Below are 18049 nucleotides of genomic sequence, written 5' to 3' on the forward strand. Positions count from 1 at the left end.
GGCTTTAAGAAGCAGTAAGTGGCCTAAATCATCGGCAAGTCTCTGCACTCAACAACTTGAAGCAAATTTTACTGAGAATGTCAGATTTGTGTATTTTTTTTTTAACACTATCTCTGAAAGACTCGGGCAAATTCCTGGGCTACTATACTATGTTCACTGATTTCACATGCTTATAAACACTCCACTAGAGAGAAATGTAGAAGTAAGTACCAAGATAAAGCTAGCACTCTCTTGTCAAAGGCTGGAGTGCAAAATCTACTTCCTTCCAGTTGAAAAAGCACATTCCTCATCAGCGCTTGTTCACAGCACGTGACCGAATCAATTGTTTGGTGTCAGAAACACTGGAAACAGCATACAGTAATGCAGCCAGTCTTTGTGAAGACACGAGGCTGAATATTCCTAGCAGCCAGGATGGGCTCTGCAGACTCAAAGACATCACATCACAATCATTCCACGTCTGGCAAAGCTTCAGAGTAGCCTTGGCTGCTCCAGTTTAACCATCTGGATGCAACTTAGCTCTCACATGGCTCCCTGCAGGCCTACTGTAATTACTGCTACTTTGCCGGTGCCCCACAAATGGTCTGTTTGATCAGTGGAAGACCACAGCTCATATAAGTCACAAGGAAATGAAGAGATACTTACTGCACACCTGCTGAGGACATAAGCGCCAGCTCCCAGTCCAATCCCAATGAAGCTTTTCAGGCTGAAATATAGGCATTTCACAATCAGCAAGGCTAACTTAAGCTCACAGCTGAAGCATCCCTAGAGGCAAAGCCTTTCCCCTCTCTGCATCCAGCTATTCACTTATGGTTCATTGTCAAAAGAATCCAGCAATGACGCAGCAGCCATAAATTGTCTCATGTGGCAGACAATGTTCCCAACATAAGAACCGAACAGGGTTACACAGGTTAGGAGATGCTCAGGCCTCTTGGGACAACTCAGTGAGCATATCAGATGTTGCAAGCAGAGATAGAGGTAGGTGCTGGAATGGCTGTATCCAGCTGGCTCACCGCATTTCCTTTCAGAGACTTACTTCAGGTGCGTCAGAACAGCGGGCAGCATTTCAGCCAGTTCATCCATACTGGGATACTGGTACCTGAAAACCAAGAGAGACTGAATTCAAAGCACCTCCAAATACAGCTCGACAGAGGTTACCTTCCAGTTCCACCCAAGGCAGGAGAGACAAGGAACATCTTGACAGGCATGTGCATAGGTAATTATTTTGCAACGACACTGTGTATTCCAGCTAACTGCATGGATGCCATCCCTCAGAGCAAGACTAACACAGAGCTGTTGTTTTTTGGGCAGTCAGACTTCTGTGGGAGGATGGGCAGATGGAGCAAGAATGCCAGCTACACTGCAGTGTGCTGGGCTCATGCTCAAGTTAGAAAGCTGGTACCAGCACTCACCACTAGTGAGGGCTTTACCCATGCCTCAGTAACAGGAGAGTTCCCTGAATGCCCCTTGGGAAGCCTCCTCATCTTCCCATTTCTTCTGCTCCTGAAAGCTGTCTCCCACTACACTCAGTTGGCTTAAACTGGGGGCTACCTCAGTCCAGACTGCAGTCCAGACCACATCTGGAACAACAAGGGTTTCTGCAGAGCTCTTACCCAGATGGGAATGGGGGAGCTCCTTCCTGCTGGCCTGGTGCATCCACGTGGCACACGGCAAAATGCTGAGTGATCTCTTGCATGTCTTCGAAGTTAAAGAATGCATTAAAACAGGATTTGTCTACAACAGCAAAAAAAAGAAATGATATGTTTCCTGAAGTTTTATTGTGATCCGCCCTCCAAACACCATGGCACACACCTGCATGAGCCCACCCCCCCTGCTGAGTCTGCAGAGCAGTGGATGCTGGGTGATGCATGCTGCTGTGCCCCACTGATTGCAACGCAGCAGTGAGTCCCTAGCAAAGTAACTGCCATGACTGGAGGGCAGGCAGACAAATGACACCCCAGCATGCATGCTCAGGAAAATAGGGCCTTGCAGCACTTGGGTACTCACAGTACATACTGAGGAGCACCTCTGTGAACGTAACAGTACATGTTGGGTGGGAAGACACGTGGAAAGAGCAACTGAGCCCGCTACAAACACTACACTACTTCTGCAGCAGTAAAAGGACTTGCTCACCTGCCCAGCATCCAGGGAATGGATGCCTTGTGGCAGCTCTATCGCACAGTGCAACAAGTCAGCTAGAGCATTCTATAGTGTGGTGGGTGGACCTATTTCTACATGCTCTCTCTCCTGCAGACTTTTATCTTTTCACCCTGGAATGACCTGTCCCATCTCAGCTCCAGGCCAGTACCGCTGGTCCCCACACTCAAAAGCAAATACCACGAACAACCACTTTTTCAGGGTCTTGGGAATGCAAGGGCTTACGGTTGAGGCCAATGTCATGGTATGTGAGGATGACAGGTCTGTTCCCCTTGGGTGTGCCCCGCATGGTGACATGGACCACTCCAAAAGCTGTCTCAATGTCATGTTCCTGCAGAGAGAGAAGAAGGAGCCTGTGTTACGTGTGCTGCCTGCGCTACAGGGAACCCTAACTGAGGGCCAGCAGAAAGGGCCTCATCCACACTTTAACACTGCTCTCCTATCCACAGCTGGTGGCTCAGTACAGCTCTTGCAATCTGCAACCCTCTCAAATCTCTCTCCAACCACTGCCAAAAGCAGGTTGCTTTTGTACAGGTGTGTGAAGGGTTTGGGGCTGTGCCTTCCTGTGACCAAGACCTCATTTCAATGGCCTTTAGTGACGTTGCTGCACCGTAGCAGAAGCTGGGTGTCATGTGTCCATCTGTCTCTAGGGGTTCATGGCACCACGAATGCAGCTCCACTCCCACAGCCAAGCCCTTGCTCCCCAGCTGGCATCCCCCTCCCTCCAACCCACCAGCCCACAAGTCTCTTTTCAGTGTGTCTCCAACCCACACCCCTGGAAACGTCCTGTCCACGGGCAAGCTGATGCGGGGGGACACAGCAATGTCCAAGAGGCTGGCAGCAGCCCCAGCCCCTGGGGACCATGTACCAGAGTGTTTTGGAAACAGCATGACAACATAGAGCAGGCAGATGGCTGGGACAGCAAAGAGACCCGAGCTCCGCAGATCTGATCACTGGCTGCCTGGAAGGTTGTACCCATCCACACAGGAGCGGGTGGCAGCTTCTCCCTTCAATAGCATTAAAATGAAAGATACAGATCCACACGTACTTGCTCTCCTGGGCTGACTGTCTACTGCAGACCCACCTTGGCCATTTGGCCAAGAGCCCATCAGATCTTGACCACACTGCTGCATTAATGTTCGCTGCAGCTTGGCCCACAGCCCTGACTTGTCACGCCAGGGAAGGTTGAGCACTGTGCCTTAACCAAACACGTTTTTCCCCTGCTAGCAGGCTTGCTAATGTGACAGTAAAACACCCTTAGGCTCCTCCAGCAGCTGGCACAGATACAGGAGGTTATGCTCGTTTCCAGCTGGGTATCAGTGGAGCAGTTTCATGACCTGTTTCATGATTATTTGCCAGCAAAACTATGTGCCTTTTCCCAAGGAAAATATTGAGGGCTTTTTTGCACTGTGCCTTGCATAAAAGAGCAAGAGGACCATAAGGCCTTTGGGTACCTCTCCGATACTTGTCCAGTGCAGAAACAGAAGCCACAACCTCACGATGACAAACACAGAAGTGCGCACAAAGTTGCCTGAGTTTAACTGAAATAGCTGCAAATGCATTTAGACAAACACTGATCTGGGATAACTACGGACTTTGGAAAAGCTGCGGAGATGGCAGTATGGCTGGGTACACAACGTCATCTGTAAGTCCTTTCTCTCATCTACAGAAATCAAAGGAGAGACATGCTCTGACTTACAGACACTGTAAAAAGCACCAATTATTTTCTTGATATTAAAAAAAGATCTGCTTAGGGAATAGCCTCATGGTTCAGCCTGAAGACAAGACATTACAACCTCAAAAATATTTTTTACTAGTTTACACGAAGTATGTGAAATTTTTTTTTAAACAGTAATTTCTAATAACCTGAAAGTCATTAGACCAAATACAGGACAGGTGAGAGTACCTGGCTTGCAGCACATCAGAAATTCATCTCACCCTTCCTTTCTGGGCACTCCCAAGGGCTGGCTGTGGGCCAGACTGATTTAGTTCTTGCAGTGAAAGATCCTCCTCCCCCGAGCTGTACTTGTTTTGGGGGGCCCCAAAGCCTCTCCCTTTCTCCCAGAAGCATGGCAACAGGAGCAAGCTGCCACAGCCAAATCACCCAAGGTAGCCTGAAGCCTTCTCCAGCTTTGAAGGATAAAAAGACTCCTCTGACTGCCCTCGTCCTCAGAAAGGGGTTGTGTTTTATTTGCACGCAGCTGTTGCATTGTGCACGTGGAGAAGCTGGAGTACCTACAAAGCAGCAGTGACTGGCCTGCACTAGATGCAGGCAAGAGAATAAAGCAGGCGAGGTTATCCAGCCTGATGCTCACCTGGCTGCCTTTTCTTTAGGAGGGAGCGATGTATGTGCCAAGGCATCCTGCGCAGGTAGGAAATGACTAGTCCGTGTGTGCAAAGCGAGTCTGGGTCCATGCAGCAGGACTCCTGCCCTTGCAGCACGGGTGCACAAGGAAGCCCAGGGCGCAGCCTGTGTCTCCTGTGTCTCTGGGAAACCGCCAGGCTCTGCTCCTTGCCAGTCTTCTGGGCTCTCTGGGCTGCTCTGCTAAGCTGCGCAAAGTCCTGTTTTGTACTCCAGCGGCATATGTGCAGCCATAGCAGTGGCCCTCATTTTAGTGTTCTCCAAGTTCGCAGGTGTTAACAAGCCCTTTAACAAAACTGGCAACTTTTGGACGAGGCCAAGGGTGGTGACTGGCAGTGCACGCAGCTGAAATGGCGAAGCACAGCAAACTCACAGAAGAGTCCAGCAAGTGCCAAAGCAGCCGGAGCTGCAACCCTCAGCTGCACTTCCCTATGCATCTGAGCTAACCACGTGGCTGACAGCCATTAAAAGCAGGTCTCTCTGCCAGCTCTGGCAGTTGTTGGCCTCTTCCATAAGCAGCTTTAACTCACTGACCTTGCAGGAAACTATCCAGCTGCCTTTTATTTTTTTTTAGTCTTACTTTGTTAGATTTCTGCCAGGTCAAGGAGTTAAGAAGCTCACAGAGAGGTCTGGCAAATGCTGGTTCTGGCTCAGAGCTCAACTGGAGTGCATGGGGTGTAGAAGAAATAACCCTGCCCTGAGCACGACGCCAGTTAAACTGACTCATACCTCATGAAACTGCACCTCCAGAAGACTAGGAAGGGTTTTATAAGCAGCAGCAAAAGGTTGACTATCAAACAAAACCCAAACTGAGCCAACAGTGAGAAAAGTACAGAAATCAACAAAAGAGCTGATGATCTTAAAAGAAGTCAGCAATACAGCGTCTTTTCTGGAATTACATTCAAACTTACTGCTAAGGTCACACATGCTTCCACTAGGTAGAATACTGGACAAGGTACTGGAAACAGAAACACCCACCTCTCTTCAGAGCTTTTGTTCAAGCACCTCAATGTGCTTCATATTGCAACACTCTGCATTTTTGTCTTCTGAAGTTGAGCTTGGGTCTTAGGTCTCTCGTAGGGAAGGAAAAGAGTTTCCTTGAGCTAAAAACCAATCCTTGCTCTCCCACTCACTTTGACTTTGCAGATCGTGTAAACTGCGATTTGGGGAAATGAGATAGTTTGTCGAGAGGAGGTTTTTCATGTCACCACCAGGCACCAGCCCAATCTGAAGGGTACTCACTTTGCTACTCCTTCAATCACATTAGTGATTCAAATACAGAGAACGTCTACTGAAGATGGAAACAACTTGAGAAATCCCATCTTCAACAAACCTCAGCAAGCAGCACTTTAAAAAATTTAAGACGATAAATCTGCAACTTCTTATCTGCTCTGTACGGTGACAAAGCCTCAGACTGGGAGTGCTTCTTTCTTCTCTTGCTAGTTCCCAGGCAAGGTGGAAATCCTCCTCCTGGGAAGCAGCTTCCCTCCTATGCTTCCTCTGGTTAAAGCCTTTTACTTTTTTAAGGCTTTTTCCAAGCTCTACAAAGCAAGTAACAGACACTACATTCAAAATAAGGGTTTCTAATTCACTTTTTTAGCTACACATTACAACATCGTGCTGACCTCTTTTTCAAGATTACCTGGAGAGATAAGACTGAGTTTTACCCCTGGCTTCCCTGCAGTTACTTCTATGTCCATTTTTCCAGTGAATTTTATTTTCTCTGAAACTTTGCCCTGTATCTTGACCTATGACTGCAAAGGACAAAAACATTTTCAGACCTCACACGATTACACCACACATGACTTCCCTCTCACCTGCTTTTCTCCAAACAGCTCTCCCACATATCAAAGCCAAAGGACAGCATGAGGCAGATGCTTAATACAGAGCTTAAGATGGCAATGGCAGTCTATACACTTGTAACATAAAACTGCTACCTTGAATTGGCCAAAAAAAGGTTATTATTTCATTACATCATTACTGGTTTATTCCTCTTCCAAACATGGAGCAGAATAATCCAGTTACAATGGGTACTAGAGTACTTGGTGAGAGAACAGCAGCTTCACAGGCTGCACTCTCTGCCCTTGCCAAACATGCGTTCTTCACATCCTTCTTGTAGACATGCCTTCCCTGCCAGCCACCCAGCGAGATGTCCTGCCTGTGTCACACTGCCTCCATAACTCCTGCCCACCTGCAATTCTGCATATTCTCTCCTGATATTTGCCCATTGCCACGTAGAAATGTAGTGTTGGAAAGTATCAGACACTTGTCATCTTTACTTCTCAGACACTGGCATGCTTCGTTTCAGGCCAGCTTTGACACATTGCAGCAATCTAGCTTGTACGGAGATTCAAGGAATGTCACCTTGCAGCTGTCTAACTCCAGCTAGATCTGGTCCATAGCACAGGGAAGCAGTGATAGGAGAAGGCAGGTGGAAAAGATGTGGCCAGAAGACAGCCAGTTTTTAACAAATGTGCAGTCTGCAAAATAACGGAGATGAATGCGAGAGAAGATGATGATCTGCAGTTGTGTTCTGAAAAAACACAACTTGATAAAATTTAATTTTCACTTAGGGACTGGAAACTTTATCAGAGGTTTCTCTGAAGAGATTTTATCTTCTGCCTTTATTCGTACAGTAGGTAAAAAATCAAGAGCAGCTGCAGACAACCCGCTGTAAATGGGAAGTCAAGAGCAGAGGCAGCCTCGCTCTCGGCAGCCTGCTCTCGCTGGCCGCAGGCGCAAAGCTGGTGACGCACACATGCCGAACAGCAGCACGCTGCGGGGAGACAGAGCAGAGACACGAGTCCTGTGCAGGCAGCTACTATTGATCAACTCAAATCAGCTGGGAAACACTGCTTCCAAAAACAGCAGTTCCCTCGGGGCATGGATGAGAAGAGCAACGATTGAGGAGGATCAGGAGGCATGGAGACCAGCTGTAGCTGGTCCAGCCAGCCTCCTAGTCCGACTTTAAGAGTGTGTGCTTCTGGAAAAATAAAATAGAGCAAGCACGTAGTGATACTTCTGAAACACTTGCATCTTGTAGCAGTTTTCCTTAATTCTCCCAGCCTCCAACAACCTGTAGGTCAAAAGAGACTTCCTGAACTGGAGGTGTGGTCTTCACTTTGGCTTTCTCTTCTCAAAACTGGGCAGTCACCTCCTGGTACCCATGCCTTTGGCACCTGCCTCACCCTGTGACCAAAACAGCCAAAGCTTAACAATGTGTGGGGTAAAGAACCACTTCGTTCCCCACCTTGTATCTGCTGGTTTTGGATGAGACCCACCAGTCCTTGGTTTGGAAGACGGAGAACAACTGATCCCATTTCCATAACCCACAGCAGTGATGAACTAACAGCTTGTTGCGATTCCCCTTCATGTGCCCCTTTCTGGGCTGCTGTGCTCTGGACTATCTGGCAACCCTGGTACAGCAGCTTTTTTCTGACTGTACTGCTGTTCTCCAAAACTGCTCCATCGTGCTCTGTCCCTTCTGAGACACGGGGGCTGGCAGTATGTCAAAATGGGCGTGCTGTGGATTTACATGGTAGCACAATGAGGTTGCTTTGTTCTCTGTTCCTGATAAACCAGAATTGATTTGCTTTGTTGAAAGCCATGAGCCCTGAGCTGACATTTTCACTCATCTCTTGCAATGTTAAGGTCTTAGGCCTTTGGGTTATTATCAGCTCTGAGCCCACCCTTTTATATTCCACTGTACGATGGTTTTACTCAATGTGCATCACACTTTATGTTTACCCAAAGGCAGATGAAGTTTGCCATTGCACCTTCCATCACTTTTTCCAGATCATTTAAGAGTAGATTTAAGCAGCACAGGTCCCAATACAGATCTCTAAGGTGCTCCTCTAGTGATCTCAAACAACTGTGAAAATAATTGCTGGGGTTTTTTTCTTTTTTAATCAATATTTCATCCATGAAAGGACCTCTCCTCTGACCACATGGCCACCTAAGTCCCTTAAGACATATGTCTTAGGACCCCTTTTGGTAAGGGGTCTCGTCTTTTAGAAATCCAAGTAGGCTGCATCAACTGAATTGGCTTTATTTATATGGTTACTGACTCCTTCAAAGAATTCCAACAACTCTGCAGAGCAGGACTTCTTCCCTTTACAAAAACCACATTGACCCTTTCCCAATATTTATCCGTATAATTCATCCACTATACTCCTGGCTAGTTTTATCAGTCTGTCTCGTACAACAGGTCAGAACTCCTCTGGGATCTGTTTTAAAAATCGTGTTACAGGTGAAGCACTGCAGTCCTTGGGTACCATGGCAGCTTCAACAAAGGAGCATAACCTCTCACTTAACAATTCAACTACTTCAACCTTAAACTCATTTAAAATTCCTGGGTTGATACATCCAGTCCTGGCAACTTGCTATAAAAGCATATAGTTTAGCTTTTTTACAGCCTCTGCAATAGGCACTGTGGTTTAAGGCAGGGTGTCTGAAGACTCCCCACTAAAAGCATTCCACCACAGTAACCTCTGTGATCTGCTCCGTGGCAAGCTTGCGTGCAGAAAAAATTAAATTTAGTTTTTCTGCTATGGCTAGATCTTCCCTGAGTCCTCCTTTCAGAGCCTGAGCAGCCTTAGCACTCTCCAAACTCTCTCATGTGGTTCCATTCCTGACAGGTTTGAAACAGGACTATTATTTTTTTCCCCCTTTGCAAGTCATCTCTCAAAATCCCCTTTTGCCTGCTTTGTTCTGTTCATATCTTTAAACTGCTAGAGTTTATAACCTTTTCCATTTTCTCTAGTTTTTTGAAAAACGCTTTTTTGTTTTCAACAGCCTCCATGCCCTTCTGTTTAGTGATGCTGACTTCCCTGCACCATTTCTCATGTCTGCTGTGATAGATGGTGAGCATTTGCTCTCTGCTTAGCTTATTTTCAATAAGCTTCTCCATTTCTGTGCAGTTCTTGTTTTGAACTTTGAGTGCAAAACCAGTGAAGTTTTCTATGGTTTGTTTTTTTTTTTTTCTTTTTTTCCCAAGGATGTTGACCTGGAGCACGTTATGGTTCCCATCACAGAGCAGTTTTCTGAAGACACTGTTTTCAACACATTCCTCTGCCCTTCTCAGAATCACGTCAACGATGGCTTCTCCTCCCTGGGGCTCCCTAACTTGTTGCTCCATAGAAGTTTGCACTAAAATGGAGTATTGGTGTCATGTCCCACAGCCACATCTGTCTAATTGACACAGGACAGCTGAAGCCTCCTACCCTTGTCCTGTCTACTAGCCTTGTAGCTTCTCTGATGACCATCTTGGGCACTCACACAATTACAGAGAAAACACAAATTTCTTATTTAGGCCTGGGATTTCAGACTAAGGGGAATCTAACTTATTCACTGACATTAGTTACAGCCAAATCAGATCAACAAGATTCCTTTAACATGCCCCTGCATCTTCTACCACCACCTGCATCTACTATCTCCTTTCTGCACACTGTATCCAGGTATTAGTGTTCCACTGTCAGTGTCCACCAAGAGGGACGTCAACTCTCTTCTGTGATCTCAGACAAGAATACAATAACCACTGGCAGAAACAAAACAAAACTGAGATTTTGGGTGCAACTTCTTGTTACAGATTGGCTGACTTGATGATGAAGTGCTATCGAAAAGAGTGTTTCTCTCATCCCTCTGCCCTGCCCCATGTCCAGTGAGCTGATGGTCTCATAGAAACCTGTAAGTGGGAGTGCAGGGCTGGGTTCACTGTCCCACTGCATCGGGAAACCAAACCAACTGACCCTGCAGCCATATGATCTTTCATTCGGATGGAAGATAAGCACTGTGAGTGCACGGCGGCAGAGGCACTGGCTTGCCTTAGCTATACTGTTAAGATATACTCTCAGGTAGGGGTTGGGCAGAAGAACAGATAACAGCCAGAGAAACGCCACCAATGCTACTGACCGTCTCTGAAAGCCACGTGATTTTTGCTATATATCTTATAGCAGCTCCCGAGAATTACTCCTTTTAGTCAAAGAGCCCTACACTTAGAAAATGAGATGTGTCTGAACCATAAAGGCTCAGACACCACAAGGTGATAAGACACTACCCAACAGCAGCCTTAAAACATTTGAGATTAAACACCAGCAGGAACTGCTGGGAGGTATTCCTTGCTGGGGATTTGCAGAAGGTCAGATTAAACTGGGACATTATCCTATTTGGCCTTAACATCTTTGAATGATTCTTAAACCGAGGAGGAAAACACACACCCAACTATGACTGCCAAAGTCTAAATTTACTGTGAGCCTGATTATGGAAAGAAGTGGGCGCATGCCCACGTGGCAAAAGGTTCAAATGGGGGAACCATCTCTGACTGCCACCCTGTGTCTTTGGCCAGAAAGGGAAGCAATGACAGTGCCATTAACAAGTGCCACAGAATATTTCCCAGATTAAGAAAAAATATTTCTGACATCCAACAGCAGCTCCAGAGGTGCTAATGCCTTGAACTCCAGAAACTCCCATGCAGCAAACAGAGGTACCTGAGTGCCAGACTGCAGCAGTCCAAATTCCAGCCACGCTCCCTCAGCTCCAGGTCAGAATGTGATCCAGAGATTAAGTTTTAAAAGTTATTAAAGTCTGAAGTAAACCATTTGTTTCACAGTGGGAATGATTAATGATGAGAATTCATATTACCAGTGCTTTTCACAACTAATTTATTAAGCTTCTTTTTTGGCATTACCAGATGAATTTTACTCCCAACGTGAAGCTGCTCAAAGTTCAAAATTAATTCCCTGGAAAAACTAAGAATTGATTTAATTTGGAGACCGACAATAAAGAACACATCTGTGAAATCCCTTCAATTTATTTTTTTTTAAACTCAAATCTGGCAGAACATAGAGCAGCAAGTGCCTGGTGCTCACATTCTGCTCAAGCTTGTCTAGAGGGCTAGAAACATCCTAAAAAAACATTCAGTTTAAGGACACTCAGGTCCTGGTTCACTTAAGGCAAAGAAAACTGCCACTGCCACTTTGCTGTGAGCTGGAGGAGATGCAGATTACTCAGGTCAGGTTTTCCCCTTTTCCAGTGATACTGTAGCGACAGCTGTTATTTACTTTATGTCATCTTTGCCAGTCTTGGCAAAGGTGGAAAACAATTGCAGCATGCTCCTCGGGCAACCTATCACAGCTATTAACCACGGAGAAATTAAAGTAGAGACTCCATTGTCTTTGCTCTTTGCAACAGCTGTCCTCAGATTTCTACACATTACTAAAACAACACCACTATGCCTATAAGCTAAGAAAAAAACATTGTAAGACTGTAAAACATTACCATCTGGTAACTCTTACCATTACAGTACCACAGACCTTAATGCAGTTGGTAGGTTAAGTGCTTACCACGTCCTCTCTGTGCAAAATTATTTTGGAAATAGTAGAGCTGAAGGAGACGGCTGCGTGGGAAGGAAGCCTAAATCAAATTCAAAGCAACATCTTGAACTAAATTATTCATTTCCATACAAAGCAGAAATTTATTAATAGAAAACACAATATGATCTTTGCAAGCAGGCAATGGTTTCCAGTACTTTGTGTAATTGGATTAAGTCTTAAATTAGAGAAATGCTAATGGGTGAGAATCAAGAACAGCAGAAGAACGAGGTGTGTAATCTGGTTACAGAAACACAAAAGCATCAGGAGACAAAGGTGCTGCTGGGCTAGCCCCAACCTATTGCTGTATATACAAACAAGGGTTTGTGTGTTCCTGTTCCAAAGGCACATGATGCTGAAGGACAGATCTAGTCCATATCTATAACCCTTTCTCTCTGTCAGCCACAGAGAAATGGCAAGTCACGTCCAAAACACAGCCTCTGCTAGAGAACAAGATACTGGCTCTGCAGCCAAACGAAGGCAAGTGACCTACAACAGGAGTACAGCTGACAGGTTGGGTTTGCGCTCCCAAACCAGAGATCACAAACTCCTACAACCACCCAATATTGAGACCGGTAAGCAATTAATGACAACACCTACATGTCGAGATGGAGCAAGATGTACTTCTCCATCTCCTGCCCTGCCCATGTGTTACAAGAAGCAGTTAAAGCCACAACTTTCTTGCTAAGTTAAGTATCCAATCTCATGAGCAAGGCACCCAGCACAGACTTAGAAATACATGGTGCTTCTTACTCCTGCTCTGAAAGTAAATCCCCTCTTCCTCAGCTAATGCAGGAAATTGGATCTGCCTAGATCTATAATAGTTCAGAGTGAATTAAACCACTTGCGGATCAGCTCTTATCTGCACAAGTCTGGCAGCGAGTTGTTTTTTCCAGCAGTCTGCACTACTGTTTTGAGTCAGTAGAGTATCAGGTTGCAGCCTTCGCTGGTGGCTGCAAACAGAACAGGTTGACGCCTCTAGTGCTCTTCCATCCCCTGGACAGTGGGCTCAAGGTGCCGCAACCTGCCGACACACAGCTTTTGTAAACCTGAATCCTACACAAGGAAGATCTGAATGCGCTAATACGCAGGCAAGTCTAAAAATATTTTGTGTGACTGCTAGACCCCAGACCATCTTAACCCCTAAAGGCAACCTGGAAGATAGGCCAGGGGCCGTGATTCCAGCCACGGACAATCCACCTGCTGACACGATGTGCCGAACTACATTTCGGTATCTTGCTGAAGACCACGAACATCTTAAAATCTCCTGAAGAAGAGAAAGCAGGGCCATGTTCTGTATCTCCAAACCTGTTAGTGGAAAGGCACCATTCTTTTTTCTGAAGGCAGGAAGGAGGCAAATCCCTTTCTCAACCTAAAGTGCATACATTTGCTTTGCTGTAAGAACTCACTGACAAGAACAAAAAAAGCACAGGAACTTCAAATACCAAATCTGCATAATCAGCCTCTTTAGCACACTGTTGTCACAAGCATACAGAAAGCAAAAGTAACGTTTAAGTAAACCCCGTGGAAGGATTGTGCTTGTACATTTAAAAATAAAAATCATGTTTCAGTCCAAGTCCAGCTAGCAAAAGCTTTTCAGAACCCAACACCGCAGTTTTACAGAAAACAGAGTTTTTAGATGGAAAGCCAGTGATGGGAGGAATCAGAGGAAGAGCTTCGCAAGAAATAAGACTAATGAAAAAAAAGTTCCAAAATAAAATTCCATTTTAATCATTTTTAGCTTTACAGTACTTGTTGCTGTGATGTCAGCAGAAGTCAGAACCAGTACTTCAGTGGTGACACTAGTTTTAATAAGATTCCTGATTTAGTAGGCATTAAAAAAACTTGCTTTTAGATCAAAACATCTTCTGTGTTGTAATTAATTTCATCTAGCCCTTTGAACAAGAGAACAAAAGAACTCATTGTACAAATCAGACGAACAATGGTCCTCAATATGCTAGACAAAACATTTCAATGCTGGTGAGAACAGCTCCCCTGTAATTCATAGAGAGAAAGCAAACCCTTCCTCAAAGTGCTAACATTTCATGTTATTTCATTACAATAAACAGAGATGCTTTAAAACATCTTGTATTCAACATCACTGTGTAGCAATCACAAGCTGGCTTTAATGATTTCATGAAAAAATGAACACAGTTTTGATTCAATGTCTATGACATCAGCAAATGCACATGATGGGATATTTCAATAACCTTTCAATAGCAGAATACCATCTCCTACTGCACAGCAAGCAAAAATAAACTGAAGAGTTTGGGCAAGGATAAGCAAACTTCTACAAACGCAGATTTAAAAGCTTCAAACAAATGTACTTGTGGAAGAACTTCTCCAAAATTGAATCAGTAAAAACACGGGCTTATTGAAAAGTTGTACTTTCAGTAGAAAAAAGTGGCAAAAAATTCCTCATTGAGGTCTGTTGTTAACTCCTCAAATATTTTGCTGTGTTTTACTCTGGGCACAGGAAACACCGAATAACTCTACATTTTCAATTAATTCCAGCAATGCATAGCAAGTTGTTGTACAGGGAAACTTTAATTTCTTTCCTCCATGGGTTTACGCATGTCCTGTCTTTCCCGTTTCAGCTGAACTCTGCATGTCCGGACTGACTTACTCCCACCTCTCCCATACCTTGTGAGCTTTCTGCAAATACTCTGCCAAATCCCAGACTGATCTCCACACCCCAGGTCCTCTTCTGCATGGTGTGTGCTGGAGAGCAAAACACTTCCCTCCCTTCATGTGGCTGGGAGGCAGCAGAGGGGAAGTATGAGCTACAGATCAGATCAAATGCTAGCTTATGTCAGACTGAAACATAATGCAGATTTGTTTGGATAGTTTTACAAATGTAGCAGCATATTTGGTATTTAAAGCAAATAACCTGGAAAAAGGAGAGAGATTTAGGCTAACACAGAACACCTACTTCTCAAAGCACCTGAAGAGGGTCTGCAGATAATAATAATAATACAAGCACAAGCACAGCTCTATTAATTGTGTAGGTCACCACACCATCTGTCCATCAGCAACGCAGACCATGTAATCCACCATCTGCCTGTGAACATTAGAAGAAGCCAAGCCTTGATTTCATTAGGGTTCATATAGCTTCCAAGTAAAATGTAGGTCTCAGATTTAGGTTAATACATTTTATTTCTGAGAATAACCTAGATTCATATTGATAAAGACCCCTAAGCCACCATGCTAGCTCTCCTTTTTATCTCCATTGAACAGGATGTGGTCGGCCCCAGGCAAAGCCACAGCTTTATCTCCATTTAAAACAGCTTTTTTTGGACTATTAGAAAAATAAAAAGGTCTGAAATGCAGGTCTTGCATCACTGATGCCATGCTCTCATACTGCAAACACTACACTGTATAAGATAACATAATCCGTCCCACAACCCCTCTAAATTTTGTCTTAAAACCCTCCAGGTCCCTTGCAGATGTTACTGCTATCGGAAGCTGATCGAGAACTTCACTGCACTGTAACTGGAAACCATCTTCCAGTTATCAGCCTTCATGAATTTGTGGCCAGTTTGTGCCTGTTCTTGTAAAATTGAGATCCTCCCCAAGGCTATTCCTCCCTGTGAAATTCTGGACAAATTAAACCCCCGCCTCAGCCTAAGTGCTTTTCAGTCTCTCTTTACACAATAGGATCTCCCTTCCTCTGAAAGCCCCAGCAAACTTGTTCACTCTGAGTTCCCCTTTCTCAAACACTGGTAAGAAAAGACACACCAATTTCAGAGGCCTGAATGTGGCACCCGGAAGTGCTTCGCCAGATTAAAAAGCAGCAGTAATTTTTCACAGGACAACAGAAGAGCTCAACCTCCAAGTTTAAATACTGTTCCTGGTATTAGCAACTGAGACAAAAAATCCAAGGACCCAACTCACCATCTATCCTCTCACAGATCTCAAGCAGAGAGACTTGAGCCCTTGGGGGCACTTGGGGGCCACACCTTGTAGGGAGAGATGCTGGAGGAAGGTGAGGCTGGGACAACATTTACAGTCACAAGAGACTGTTAACTTCTTGCTAAAAAAAAAAAAAATTCTAAATGAATTACCAAGAGGGCTCCTGGAAGGAACATCTTGTCTCCTGCTCAACTGTTGCCATGGCCACCAGCTCACTGCTGATCTAAATCAAAGCACAGAGAAGCAACAAGCACGTCCTCTCCCAGCCCAGCACTCCCGAGAGCCCCTCTCCCTGGCTGCGGGGCAGCTCTTCCCGCAGCTCAGCCCCGGGGCGGCCAGGGAGCCGAGACAACAACGGCACCGGGACGTGCCAAGCGCACCTGAGTCGCTGGTTGCAGCACCGTGTTTCTCTGGGGCTCGCACAGCTTCAGATTTAAGGTGTTCTTTAAAGGAGGGCACAAAGAGGCTTTGCTTGTAGAGGGAAAGAGTAGAGCGAAAAGGCAGCAGCGACGCACAGCTCTGTTACAGGGACTCTTTCCTACCTTCCCACTCCCTTCTGGCTCCGAAGACCATACCTGCTCACAGACAGGCAGGGCACGGGCAAATGCAGAGCTTTGTTGGGTGATCAGAGAATTTCAGTGAAGGCTAATGCACGCAGATGCTCAGGCACTGTATTTATATTCTTTCCCATCATGGCAGACAGGCCCCAATAGGCAGTGCCTGTACTCCCTAACGCTCTTACTCAAAAGCATTGCACCTATTTTTACTCATTCCCCATCCAATGTGGGAGCACACTGGACCTCTGGCGGAGATGGAGAATATGCAGAAAGACAGACGGAGACAAGACGGTACAGGGAAATGTTTTAAACACATTACCCACCTTTATTAAAACAGAAAAACCATTGCCTAACACTGTTGCCGCTTCTAAGACTAGACACTAAAGTTACAATGTACTAAGATAAGTAATTTTTATACTTACAGGCTTTAAGATAACACTAAAACTCACAATGCATCAAGCTAAAGCAGTACAGTGACATGTGCCTGCCGAGATGGGGTGTACTTTCAGCGTCTGTTATCAAGAGATGGAAAAAATACAAACTACCTTAGGACTGTATTTATTATGTTCCTGTTCTGCACAGGCTTGCAGAAGGTTTTCTGGAATCATCTATATCAACAGACTTTTATTAAAAGCTATCATGTGATGTTGACAGCTTATCCCCTGGCCGCACCACGGGTGTAATACAGCCACGAGAGCCTGTCCTGTGCTAAGCAGAACACTACAGACACTGCAGCCTCCTGCAGCTGAAGAGAAACAAAAGCCGCTGGCTGCATATCAGCATGCTGAGTGGGAAGTCAGCAAGGTAATTCGGAATGAGCTTGTGCTCTACAAAACACACCACGTAACTTCAGTGCTGTGCTCCGCCTAACAAAGAATGTGTCCTCTGTCTTGGATGCTTGCGGTGCAACTGCTCCTCTGAAAGGATTATCCCTATAGCAACCAGAGCGATCAGGCTCATCTCCGCACTGCTCTGCCAGGAGAATAACCTACCAGAAAATGACCATGGTTTTGTCATGACCCAGGCCCAGCAAAGCAGGAGCGCTGTATCTGGGGCAGCCTGGTGACTTCCATCTCCTCTCAACACAAATAGACCGAGCTCCTCCTTTCCTAGCCAGTGAACCAGATGGGATGTGACAGAGCTGCAGCTCTTCAGCATATTGCATGTCTCAAAGAAAATGTTTTTCAGGAGAGCAGTCATCCTGCAAGATGTTGTGGAGCCTCAGCAGAGCAGTCCAGGTCTGCACCTCAGAGGTCAGAACAATGTGCTCTGCAGGAAAGGGTGAAGGGCAGCTTCTGCCAACTGGACATATTCAAGTTCTTATTTATTAAACCTTAACAGGAGTTAAAATTAAGATACTCTCTCTCAGCATTACTGACGGGCCATGGGGAGTCTGCCCACAGATCCCTGTCTCCTGCACGTCTTACCTGACAGTCGAAGTCCTGGAAGTTGCGAGCCGCATTCTGTTAACAAAAACCAGAGGGGGAAAAAAAAAAAAAGAAAAAAAAAAAAAAGAGTTCAGCACAGTACCCCAGAACACCCCCAACAACATCACGAAAAGTTCCCCTCAGAGACCTCTGCTTCAGCACAGTCTAGCCTGACTGCAGTCAGGACAGCAGCGAAATGTGAGACCCGTAAAATAAAACTTCATGCAAGTTCTGCCCATTACTATACAGCAAGTTTGCTGGGGGCTGTCA

The 18049-nt window shown here is 45.5% G+C and overlaps 1 protein-coding gene across 4 annotated transcripts in view; it reads right to left on the bottom strand.

Annotated features, from left to right (window-relative positions):
* The window catches only part of NDRG3 (NDRG family member 3), a 64318-nt gene that overhangs the window by 12387 nt on the left and 33882 nt on the right, over positions 1 to 18049 (bottom strand). For 3 of the 4 annotated variants that reach the window (XM_075166186.1, XM_075166184.1, XM_075166187.1), the window contains exons 3-7: positions 17780 to 17815; positions 2380 to 2485; positions 1611 to 1731; positions 1034 to 1096; positions 643 to 703 (exon numbers count right to left, since the gene is read on the bottom strand). In XM_075166186.1, the coding sequence (XP_075022287.1) occupies positions 643 to 703; positions 1034 to 1096; positions 1611 to 1731; positions 2380 to 2485; positions 17780 to 17815 (387 nt within the window). The remainder of the gene's footprint in view (positions 1 to 642; positions 704 to 1033; positions 1097 to 1610; positions 1732 to 2379; positions 2486 to 17779; positions 17816 to 18049) is intronic. The other variant, XM_075166185.1, reaches the window with a different exon arrangement.

Source organism: Calonectris borealis, chromosome 17, assembly GCF_964195595.1.
Source record: "Calonectris borealis chromosome 17, bCalBor7.hap1.2, whole genome shotgun sequence".
Lineage (NCBI taxonomy): Eukaryota > Metazoa > Chordata > Aves > Procellariiformes > Procellariidae > Calonectris > Calonectris borealis.